Source organism: Pelodiscus sinensis, chromosome 4 (assembly GCF_049634645.1).
Source record: "Pelodiscus sinensis isolate JC-2024 chromosome 4, ASM4963464v1, whole genome shotgun sequence".
In the NCBI taxonomy this organism is placed as follows: Eukaryota; Metazoa; Chordata; order Testudines; family Trionychidae; genus Pelodiscus; species Pelodiscus sinensis.
Genome location: NC_134714.1, coordinates 102313678 through 102326600, shown reverse-complemented (window position 1 = coordinate 102326600; position 12923 = coordinate 102313678). Strand labels below are relative to the sequence as shown.

The window sequence follows — 12923 nt, the reverse complement described above, 5'->3', positions numbered from 1 at the left end:
CCTCCCCCGATCACCATGAGTTTTCAAAGATAATGTCCTAAACACTCTTGAATGCATCATATCCAGCCCCATGGATATATGTGTATGTCCAGATTTTCTAAAGAGTTCTTAGCCTGTTCTTTTTCCACTGGGGGGCTGCCCACCTCCTTCCTGTACTATACTGCCTAATGCAGCAGTCTGGGAGCTGTCCTTGTCTTTGAAGACAGGCAAAAAAGCATTGAGTACTTCAGCTACTTCCACACCCTCTGTCACTAGGTTTCTTCCCTGTGGCCTGGTCTCCCTGGCAGTGGGGTGGGCTAGTGGTTACGCCCTAGGATTCTCTGGCAGACCACTGCCGCTGGTGCCCTAGGGCCTAGGAACTCTGGCCTACTATGTTAGTCCAGGCCTTAAGTTTGGGGCATAGCTCCAAGAGTCTAAGTTTTCCCTCTTAGAGAGGGTTCTAGCAGGTTCCCCTCTTTCCCATGACCCAGGGTAGCAGGGTTGAAGGTTTACGGTCTCCTGTGGCTGTCCACGCAGAACTACACTCCTGTCTATCTTGCCTGTCAGCCCCTAACTGAGCCAGGCTCCTTTCTTTTATCCTCCCTCCAGGCCTGGCCTTGGCAGCAGGCAGGGTTGCCAATCGTCAGTAAATTTATGGACAGTCCGTAAAAAATTAGCCAAAATCGGACATGTCCGTAAAGTCTGTACATTTTTCCCATTTTGTCTGTAAATGAAATTTCTGTGAGTTGGTAGCCCCTGGCTGCAGGTAAAGTGGGGCGGGGCTAGCTGGGCAAAAAGGCTTTGTTTAGCCCCTGTGCTGCCAGGCCCTTCTCTCACTCCTTCATTCAGTAAAGATCCCACACCTTCCCTGGCCATCTTCTATTGTTGAAACCTTTCTTATTACCCTTCACGTCCCTTGCTTGCTACAATTCCAATTGTGCTTTCACCTTCCTGATTACTCCCCTGCATTCTCGAGCTATATATTTATACCCCTCCCTAGTCATCTGTCCAAGTTTCCACTTCTTGTAAGCTTCCTTTTTGTGTTTAAGTTGGCCAAGGATTGCCTATTAAGCCAAGCTGGTCGCCTACTATATTTGCTTTTCTTACTGCGCATTGGGATGGTTTGTCCTGCCCCTTTAGTAAGGCTTCTTTAAAAATACAGCCAGCTCTCTTGCCCATCAGTTCCCTTAGTAGAGAGAGATTGCTGTATCATCTTTTAACACATGCTCCAACTTTTCTTACTTTTCAAGTTGCATACTTTTCATACACTACTCTTAATAACATATGATGTTACTGCAGCACTATTCATTAGAGGAACTGAATGCTCTAACTATATATACATTAGCTGCGCCTCATGAGGCCACTGTACCTAAGGAAAGTAGCATTATTCCTCTTCTATAGAAGAAGGATAAACTTGTCTAACATTGCAAACAAGAATAGAGCCCAGGACACATCCTGTGGCCTCTCAACCATGAAGCATGGCAGCATGGCCTCTCAATAATCAGGCTACACTAATACTTGATTATACTATGTCTTTGGGGGTACATCTAGACTGCAGGGGTTTTTGGAAAAATGGCTGTTTTTCGGAAAAACTTCACTAATGTCCACACTGCAATTGTGTTCTTTCGAAAGAAAATCTAAAGAACAGAGGGGTTTTTCCAACATTGGTAAACCTCATTCTACGAGGAAGAATGCCTTTTCCGAAAGAGCTCTTTTGGAAAAAGGTGTGTGTGGATGCAGAAGAGGGAGTTTTTTCAAAAGAAGAGGCCTCCAGGAAAAAGCACAGGTGCCCTGGTGGCCATTCCGTCCATACTAATCACAGCTTACATACAAGAGAGCGTCCAATGAGTGTGAACACTCTCTTTCGAAAAAGCAGATCGCTTTTTTGATGTGCTTTTGAAGTGTGGACGCTGTCTTTCGGAAGAAGTTTTTTTGAAAGAAGCCTGCAGTCTAGACGTACCCTGGGTCAGCAACGTGCAGGTTTCCAATGGCTTTTCTATGCAAAAGGGCACTGTCAAGGTTTCTGGCCCTTAAAATGAGCATATTTTGATAGACACTACATGTTATCTCCCTGACATTAAAATGTGCAACTATATCCTTTCTTGCAGCAATAAATTACAAAACAGAATACTAAAGTCTAGATGATTCAAAAACTCTTTATGGGGCATAGAATCTGCTGACTGTAAGAAAATAAAAAATCAAATGGGAAATTCCTGAAGCAATTAGGCTATGTAAATAAGAATAAATGGTAGTCGTGATGAGGTGGAAGAAAAGACCCCAGTTGCTGCAAGGTGCCTGAACTAAGAATCTTAAACAGAAACTAACTTTTTAAGCAGGATCTCATATTGAATTGCCCTGAGGAGGAAGTGGCTTATCTGAGATCCTGATTCTCAAACTGTAGGTCTTGACTTTCTAGAGAATTGTAGAGAGCAGGCAGGGTCACATGAGATAACACAAAAATATTAAATTTTACAAATATGAAAATACATTGAAGATTATTTTTAAAATTGGATGTACAGCATAAGTCTAATAGTGTGCCCATTTAAAATGGTGGTATTACTGAAACAAGATGTTCAACTAGACATAAGGCTAGTGAAGGATATGAGCATGTGCCACAGGCTACTACAAATAAATCACACCTGTCTGCTGAATCCTTCTCTGTTCTAATCTCTTCAGGTCACTTTCATCCTGTCTTCCTTTGAGGATGAGATACTTCTAGTTAGGTATCATCCATGTATTTTATCATGGTTAACTTTATAGCAAAGAAGTCACAAAGGAGAAAAACTCAAAGATCCTCATGGCAGAAAAAAAATCTGGAAGTTCTGTAAAACTCCTGGTCTTCTGTGAAGAAGACGTTTCTTGAGACCACTAGATGTCTGACCATTATGGGTATGTCTAGACTGCATCCCTCTGTCGGCAGAAGGATGCAGATTAGGCAGGTCGATTTACAGGATCTGTCGAAAAAGGCTTTCTTTCTCGACAGTTCCCCCTCTAGACTGCCGCTTTTTGCTGACAAAGTGCTGAGTCTGCAAAAACGGTGGCCATTTTAATGCAAATTAAGTGCAGGATATTTAAATCCCCGCTTGATTTGCAATGTCGACCTGCCTAATCTGCATCCCTCTGCCGACAGAGGGATGCAGTCTAGACATACCCTATGATAGAACAGGTCCAGTAGCTGCAGTTTCAGAACTACAGTTCTGTTTCATTCATAGACTATGTATCTGGCCTGAAAAAGGACTTTAGTTCTCTTGCAAATGTGACATATATGTAATCATATCCCTAAGCCCACTTGGGGAAAAAAAAGCGAAGCAGATGATGGGAATACAGTAGGGCTAGCATTAGTTTTTCTCTTTCAGAAATGAGCAGAAGATTCCTCATCACCCTACTAATAGAACAAATGTGTGCCCTTACATTCCTGAGAACTATTTTTGTGATTGCTCTGAGAAATAGACAGAACTTTTTGAACTGGAAAAGACTTCTTGGAACAAATCTTTGGTTTTGTCTTTTCTGTATGAATGCCTTGTGTTGATGTTGGATACATTACTATTAGTTGCTTGGTAATTCAGAAAACATTAGTATAAAATCATTCCCCATTTATTTCAATTTTTGGAACCCAAATATTGTAATAAACTGTTCTGCTGCAGGCAGCTAAGATTTTCTTTTAGCTGAAGTGGCAGAAACCTGGGCTTTTGGGGAAAGGAGCTAACTTCTAACATTGCCATCTCTATGAAGTTCTGAGTGGATGCGATGTGAGTGCATAGTGAGAACAATAAGTCCTAGTTGGCAAAAGATTTGTCTCAATATTAAATATTAGTTTTTCATGCAGTGGTATCAGGAGCAGACCAAATAATAATTTGCAGCAGTCCCCTGCCACTGCTGACTTGTGTATGCGCCAACAAGGCATTAGAAATTGAGGCTATTTCCAGGAGCTTCCATCCAGATGCTTTTTTAGTCATGGTATGTTCTGATAGACATGTGAAGAGGTCATAAAATATCTGATCGGTACTATTTGCCCATCTGGGGAAAAAATATAATTTGGTATCTTATCTGTGTATCTTCTCTATCCCACGTGGTGTTTTTTTCAAGCATATTGAAAGCTTGTATGTGTTTAATAGATTTGTTGAGAGAATCCAAAGGAATGAATGGAATCATTGGCACCAACATTAGATTGGCACAACATCATTTCTTACCTGTTATAAATTACAAGGGAATGCCGAAAAGAGTCTTTTATCCTAAACAGGAATTTGAAAGCATGCAAAGGTTAGTGGGGCTGTATGTCACATGGTAAAGGAAAAGTACCAGTTAATTTTTAGGAGTTCTTCTATCCTTCATAAGTCTTCTTATTGATGTGTAATTTGTTTTTTTCTGCTTATTGCGTGGGAGAAGTCAGATACCAGCACACACTATTTGAGTACTACTGAATAGCTTTAGACAGCTAAGAAAAGTTCAAGGCTATACACATTTAATTTGTACTATATGCAAGAAAATTAAAGTGTAGGATTCCCTTCTTCAACATCCACATATCATTTTTTGCTTTGTTTAATGGAGGAATAAAACATCCAAAGAAAATGGATACTTTTTCTAGAATGATTTTGAATGCAGGAACATTAAAGTGACACACATTATTGTAGCCCAGTTTGCATATTTACTTTTTACAAATGGTTGGCTTGGAGTCAGCAGTTAATGGAATGAGAATGATATTCCTGTGAAGATCATTTCCTGAAAAACATTTTCAACTGCAAGTATATCTCTGCATTTCTTCCTTCATTTGTTATGTCTGAGAATGAATGGAGAGTAACATTTGTAACTTAAGATTTATGTTCTGAAAACATTTTAGACAATGATCCTCATATGAAATGGCCCCTTTGTGTATGTTCATGCTGTTTTGTGCTGTGAATTTCAGATTTCTGGTGGACGCCATGTCATATTCTGTGAACTTGTAAACATCAACATATTCATTGGATCAGTTCAGTATCATATGTAAATTCAGATTCATTGTATATACATTGTCTTTTGTGTGAGGTTCCTTTGTCTCCAAATTAAGGTTGAGCTGCCCATATTAAATTGTTCTTTTCTTTTCCTTATATGAGTTGATGATATGTCCTGGTATTAATAGGATGTAATGTTTTGAATGATCCACAAAGTTAATCCAGTTTGCTTGAAAAATGGTATAATTTGTAAATATTAATTTTAGCATCTTAAAAAAAGTCTCCCCCTCTCTCGTACCCCACTAGTGAGTCTAGATTTTCTCTCACACTGGTATAAATCAGGAGTAATTTTTCTGCAATCACTGTAGGGTTGCCAGATGATTTAAACAAAAATACCAGACACACTTGACATTACATCACAAACTACATTACATCTTATTTAGAAAATACCAAACACTTATATTTTCTCAATTTGTTTCCCGAACAGAAAGCTCAAATACTGGACTGTCCAGTTCAAAACCGGATACCTGGCAACCCTAGCAATTGGCAGAATTATATTAGTGTACAACTAGAGTACGTGAAAGGAAAATTAGGGTCCTATTGGGCCAGGTCCTCAAATGATGTAAATTACGGTACCCTTAAGGACTTCCTGGAGCTATGCTGATTTACACCAAAAGAGGATCCGATCCAGACTATTTATCACTTGTTAGTTTTCAACAAAAAATATTAAACCGGCATTCTTAATATCTGATGCAGCAAAGACTTTCAAGTCAATGAAACAACTCCAGTGAGCAAAGCTGTTCCCATGCACAAGTGTTTACAGAATTGAGACTCTGGAGCTAAAGATGCTCCCCAGAAAACCTATGTGTCAGCAGACAGATTGAGGGTAGAATGAGCCATTTAAATCTTGCTCCTCTGAAAACTGTGGATTTTCTGGATATGGAAAAAAATCTCTTTTCCCCTTGTGTTACTCTAAGGATGGAAGTTTTTTAAAAAGGAAATGAAGGAAAGTGGGGGAAAACAAGCTTTTGCACTTTTACTGTTTATCCAATTGGAAAAAAAAGTTTAAAAAAAACAGTGAGAAAGTGCTACCAGACCATTTGCTTAGTGAGAAAGTAGGTTTCCTTCCCATTTTCTCGTACTTTCTTATTTTTTCCCAAGCTTCCCGCCCCTCACCCCTCCCCGCCCCAAAAAGGAAAGGGGAATAAGGAGAGAGCCGGCCTTAGCACCCTCACTGGTCACCTGATCATCCTGCAGCAATGAGACCCCGGACCCAACATTCCACGACCAGTTTTGGGTCACAACCCATAGTTTGAAAACCACTGATTTAGATACTTGCCATTGAAAGCTGAAATTACTTGACTGTTTTATTGACTGTTTCTAGTTTAAGTATGGTGCTTACAGAGTATCTATTTGGTACATCTATATTTGATGTGTGGGAGTGTATGCAACTCTGAGTCTGACAGAGGCAACAGTGAGGCAACTGTTTTTCAATTATTCTTATAACAAACAAGAATAATTTGAGATGGACATACTGCATATGAGGCCCATGGCCAGCCTGAGTAAGAGTGACAGTGTTTGATTACTCTCTAGATTTCAACTGATTGGTTAGTTTTTGTTAAGCCCCAGTTCCTGGAGTCATGTGAATGCAGCAGAATGAAATCAAAGCACATTTCTAGCCCTCACAGAGTGAAGCTTGAACTTGTGACCCCTCAATGGTATTAAAACTAGAAAACAAACAAAAAAGGAGCCCCTCCTGTATTTATCTTTTACAAATAAAAACCCTTCATGATTGTTTGGGACCTGACTCATGATTTTGAACACTTGATACTGACCCTTCCAACATCAGCTCTTCAAACATTACAGTCCAAATGTACTTCCTGGAAAGTCAGTGGCATACTCCCAGAATCCAGTCTTTGTTCTTATAACACTTGATTTAATTTTGTAAGCGTAGCACGAGTAACACTGTGGAAAGAAAAAGCTGCAGCATACAGAGGAGAACACTTTTAATGCTACCTCATGATATATTTGTTTTAGGATTCTATTGTAGCATATGTATCAAACCACAGCAAGTATATCAGCTAACATTGCATTTCTGAGCTCAGTTATATTTTAAGAGGTTTACTTCAAGTCTGAATAACATAAAACCCTTCATACTAAACAGAACAGTGTAATGCTTTTGACAAAAAAAATAAATACATAAAAACCCAAATGAAACTGTCTAATAAATGCTGTGTGGAGCAGCATGGTGCATGTACTAGAGGAATTAAGCCATTTTAAACTGTGCAGGGAGTACTCCATTTTCATATATGCTCATCAACTTCCACTGATTTCAATGGCAGTTGGATGAATGCATCAAAGGGTAAAATTTGGCTCATAACACTCACGTGGATTTGTTAACATAGGTTTATGACCTTCTAATGCTAGATTTTCTAAACTGTTAAAGATGCTATCCAGCTGTAAAAATCAGCTATGGCTGCTGTTGAGATTAGCCTGTGGGCTCCACAGCTTTGGGGCCAAATTCATTGTGGGCATAATCAAAGACAACTAAGATCTGTAGAACTGTGCCTACTTACTCCAGTGATGAATTTGTCATGTGGAGGATAATCATAAGTTTGTAACCATTGAGGGAACTTTTAGCTAGAGTTTTAAATGGGAATTAGACATTGTCAATATGAGAAGCGATTTCTCTGGGCCGAGTGTAACTCCACTGACTTCACTGATCTCACAGGAAGGGTAAATTAAACTCGTACGGCCACCCAGCACTATACCCATATAAGCAACTTTGTGAATATAGGTATGAATTCTTATCCCAGTTACACAAGCATAAAACTAGCATAAATCCATTGAAGTCAGAGCAGAGTTACACCTGATTTTACATTAATGTAACTGAGAGAACTAGCTTATGATAACCTAGCTCCTTGGCTGCAGTTGGGCAGCAATCGGCACTGCGGAGGAGGCAGCGTTGTAAATGTGTATTTTGCATTCATCACCTGATGCTGTGATCTCAAAATAGTAGAGTCTCTGGTGGATGTTTTACTGAGACTAGCTGTCAAGATCCCAATGGGCCATTCTGGCAGCAAGTGATTGCTGCAGTGCAGGGTGCCTTAACTGTGTCCTCTTTTCTTCAGCCAGGCCTCCTTTGCCAGGGGGCTGGGAGAAGTAGGAGCAGAAACCTTCCAGTGGTCCGATCCAGTGGCAGTATTGCACCACTCGGCTGTTTTGTGTCAGTGAATCAGATCTGTGTATTCAAGAATGTAATAAAAATCTTTACACTTTTTAAAAGCAAAAATAACCTCACTGTTCATAAGCAACATCTCATTTTTAAACCCCAGTCTGTCCTTTGGGTTATTTTTTTCCTCTTAATAGTACAGGACATTTCACTATTTTATGTCTCATTCATTTGTGAAATGTCATAATTAAATCACAAAAGTTCCCTCAAACCTATATATGTTTGGTTTTTTATTAAAGTACTAGAACTAGTTAAATGATTCTTCATGACAATTAATTAAAACACATAAATAAATTAATAAAATACCATTTTAAAATGGACTACTCCACTGAAATGTTATGTGGTATGCAGATCCGTAATCTAAATCGAATTCTGGTGGTTGAACTATAAACTCTTAGGCATATAATAATGGTTTGTAATGGCAATTCTTAGAAACCCTATCGATATATTATGTAATACATTTCATCCTCAGCTCACACAACCTGACATGACGTTTATTTTTGAATGGTCATTTCAATATTAATTATAGAGTAATAGAAAAATTGACTAATTCTTAGCGGTTAGTCGACTATTCTATTGTCCCGGGAGGCGGAGCCAGCAGCCAATGCAATCTGGCCCTATTCCTTGGAGCCCTTGCTACCTCATGCTGCTGCCTCTGTATCAGAAGCAGCAATCAGGGGAGTTATAGTTGGGATTGGGCCTGCCTTGGGCAGGGAGCTGGACTTGATGACTCCTGAGGTCTCTTCTAGCTCTATGATTCTATAGTTCAACCACCAGAGGCAGCAAGGAGGGTAAATGCAAGTAGTCGACTAGATTAACTGATAAGCCTTGGCTTATTAGTTAATCATCTAATCGACTACTCATTTACATCCCTACTTAATTATATATTTGTGTGTGTTTGTGCACGCAAAATAAGGAGTAACTTCATTATCATTAGAATTATACTTGTGTATAACCAATACAAATGAGAGAAGAGTCATGTTTCATTTGCACTATATTCACTGTAGCCTCACGATTGTAATTTTACAAAATATCTAGTAATTTTAGATATGAATAGTATCATTGAGTTCAGTGGGAGTATTCACATATGTAGGATCTGTGCCTATCAGTGAAATCCTGTGTGCATTGAAGTTAATTACCAAACCATACAGATTTTAATTATAATAACATTTGTGAGACATCAGCCATATGATTTAAGTTAGCTGGGTATTTTTGCTTGTTCGAGTTGGGTATGCTCTTACTTCTTGATATTCTGCTACCATATTGTGATGCAACATTGGACATGTAGATGTTAAAAAATATGCCTAATATAGCACTAGTGTATTCAGTTTCCTGGGTGAGGTGTCAGCCAGCTCTGCCATTGTCTCTCGATGGGGAAAGGATTAACTCTTTTCCTCTCTATCTCATACTAGGTGCAAAAGCTAGCTGCTTCGTCTCATATTTTCTGCCCATATAGGGCCAGTAAGTTGGCATGACCTGGCTGACAGCCAACTCATCTGGGAGGCGGAACCAGCTGGCTTTAACAGATTTTATTTACTATACTCCTTTATCAGAATGTATGTGAATAAAGTTTTCCACCTACAAACCTCAGTGCTGAAATGTTTAATGGGCATAAAGATTTTAGTACATAGAGGTCTTTGTGCAGAAGTCTGTTATTCACTAAAGCTTTTATGCCCATAAAGATCTTACAGCATAAAAATCAAATGGGATAATAAAACAAATAGTGATTGTCTCCAGGGGACATTAGCAGTTAAAAAAACAATTGCCTTTATGTATAACCAGTTACTGAGATTGTACATGCTGTGTCAAAATCAGCCCTGCAGTAATTCCTCTAAATTCACTGGAGCCACATGAGAAATTAGATTGGTCCATTGCTCTCAGTCTTCAGCTTCAGAGGATACATTACAATCCAAGGAGCTATTGTCAGCATTATTTTTCTGTTAAAATAGACAATCTGAGCCCCCCTTCCTCACCACACACACACATATTATTTTTCCAAGACCACGGAAAAGAATTGAGGACCTCTTAACTGTTGTCTCCCCTCCTCCACCCAGTTTTTCCAACCTCACTGCTTTTTTTTTTTAACTGAATTGCCCGTGGCTGGAATGTGCCACTTCTGATGTGGAAGTTGGCTACTCTTTGACTGTGAACATTGGCATTGGCTTAGGGCAAAAGTAATACAGTGTCTAGTTGAAACTTCAGTAAAAATTTTGGTAAAATTAAGTTAGTCAGATTAAACTCTGACCTGGAGAACTAGGCTAACAATGTGTTTTTCAGAAAGTGCACTGGAAAATTAATGACCACAGATGCTGAGGGCTTAATTGTTACTTCTCATCGATAAAACAAGGGGCTTCATTCTCAAATCTAATCTGATTTGCAGTAGGATATAAACAGACCTAAACTTACGTGATTCAGTATGTAGATGGTTCCTCAAGTTTTCAGGAAATCTAGTGAATTAAGATTTTGGTAGTGGCTCTCTTATGATCTCTGTGCCCTAGCACAGTAACACGTATGGGGAAAAGGAATCTTGACATGAGCATTGACACAACCTGGTGATCTCTGGCTACTAAAACAGCCTCTGAGGTATATTGGCAACAGATCTATTTAAAACTGTGCTGGAGACAAAGCCAGCCTTAGGACCAGGGCTAGAAAGGGGTCATTTGCTGTTTCCTTCCCCACCTATGTCCAATGCTCTTTGGGTACTTCTGAGAAACTGGGCCAAAACCTTTAGCAGCAAAGTGTAGGGGCACCAGATCAGTACCAATTCAGGAGGAAACAGGCTATCTCCCATTTCTTGATGCATTGTGATTATAATGGAGCAGGAGCACCCTGGTCTGATTCTGCTTAATCATTCGCCTGGAAAAGATCACATACCAAAGTAGTGTAGCTGGTGGAAATGATTATCGCTTAGCCCAAATGGTTTGTTAGTGTTAAGTACCAGTTCATTAACCATAAGAAATGTGAGCTAAGCCTTTTCAGACTTGACGAAGAATGAACCTGATCCTACAAATTCTTTTTGTTTGTCCACTGACCTCAGTGTAATTACCTGTCTAAGAACTACTCATGTGAGTAAGTTTTTGCTGGACTGTTCCTCTTAGTTTTGTTGCCAAGAGGCCAAGGCAACAAGTTCATGTTCTTTGTTACAAATAAATGAATATAATTAAAGTAGCTGTTAATGGGAGTGAAATAATAAATAAAAATTGATTAAAATTTGACCAAGCTCTTCTTTTTCATTTTCTAGTATCTGAACTACAAGAAGAAGGAATAAATGCCATTAATTTGCCTCTCAGTCCAATTCCATTTGAACTAGACCCTGAGGACACGATGCTGGGTAATTCACAATAATTTTACATCTTGACATAAGAGCCTATATAAACTATAATGTTATAAATGTTCAATTTTTGTAATATCTTTTTAATACAAATTATAGAGGAAAATGAAGTCCGAACAATGATTGATCCAAATTCAAGAAGTGATCCCAAATTACAAGAGCTAATGAAGGTAATGGAAAGCATGCACCCACTTTCAGATTTCATTGTACAAATGAAGCTAATTTATTTCTTTTACCTGACTTCTTTCATATGAACAGTACTGTATTAGCAATTAATAGTGCACATGCGGTATTCTGGGATTTAATCCAGATCATTGAGAGTGTGTGTTCCTGTCTGCCCTGTGACTCTAGGTGCTTGAATGCTTTGCTGCTCTGGGGCACAGCCCTGACACCAACTGCCAGCAGACAAATGGAGGAAGCCAAACAAGCAGTTTGGGGGAAATTTGGGACTGGCCATGTGTTGGAGTCACTCTGCAAGAAGTAACCAAGACTGGTAGAAGGCAGAGCATAGCTGCTTTCTTGTAGGCAGGTTGCTAGGGTCAGAGCACTAAACCAGAACATCATAGTACACAGACATCTCCAGAAAAGTTAGATGTCTGCAAGTCACCAGGAATCTAATGCATCCTAGTATACTCAAGAAGCTGGTAGAGGAGGTATCTGAGCCTTTAGCCATCATCTTTGAAAAATCATGGAAGACGAGAGAGATTCCAGAAGACTGGAAAAGGGCAAATATAGTGCCCATCTATAAAAAGGGAAATAAGAATAACCTAGGAAACTACAGACCAGTCCGTTTAACTTCTGTGCCAGGGAAGATAATGGACCAAGTAATGAAGAAATTCATCTGCAAACACCTGGAAGATAATAAGGTGATTGATAAGTAACAGCCAGCATGGATTTGTAAAGAACAAATCATGTCAAACCAATCTAATAGCTTTATTTGATAGGATAACGAGTCTTGTGGATAAGGGAGAAATGGTGGACATGGTATAGCTAGACTTTAGTAAGGCATTTGATATGGTCTCGTATGATATTTTTATCAATAAACTAGGCAAATACAAGTTACATGGGACTGCTATAAGGTGGGTGCATAACTGGCTGATAACCGTTCTCAGAGAGTAGTTATTAATGGTTCACAATACTGCTGGAAAGGCACAACAAGTGGGATTCCACAGGGGTCTGTTTTTGGACCGGCTCTGTTCAATATCTTCATCAATGATTTAGATATCGACATAGAGAGTACGCTTATTAAGTTTGCAGATGATACCAACCTGGGAGGGGTTGCAAGTGCTTTGGAGGATAGGGTCATAATTCAAAATGATCTGGACAAACTGGACAAATGGTCTGAGGTAAAGAGGATGAAGTTTAATAAGGACAAATGGAAAATAGTCCACTTAGAAAGGAACGATCTGCTTCACACACACAGAATGGGAAGCAACTGTCTACTGCAGAAAGG

At 39.3% G+C, this 12923-nt stretch overlaps 1 protein-coding gene across 7 annotated transcripts in view; it reads left to right on the top strand.

Moving 5' to 3' along the window:
• Positions 1 to 12923, top strand: part of PARVA (parvin alpha) — a 256682-nt gene that overhangs the window by 88194 nt on the left and 155565 nt on the right. For all 7 annotated transcript variants that reach the window (XM_075927863.1, XM_075927862.1, XM_075927860.1 and 4 more), the window contains 2 exons: positions 11381 to 11470; positions 11570 to 11640. In XM_075927863.1, coding sequence (XP_075783978.1) covers positions 11381 to 11470; positions 11570 to 11640 — 161 coding nt within the window. The remainder of the gene's footprint in view (positions 1 to 11380; positions 11471 to 11569; positions 11641 to 12923) is intronic.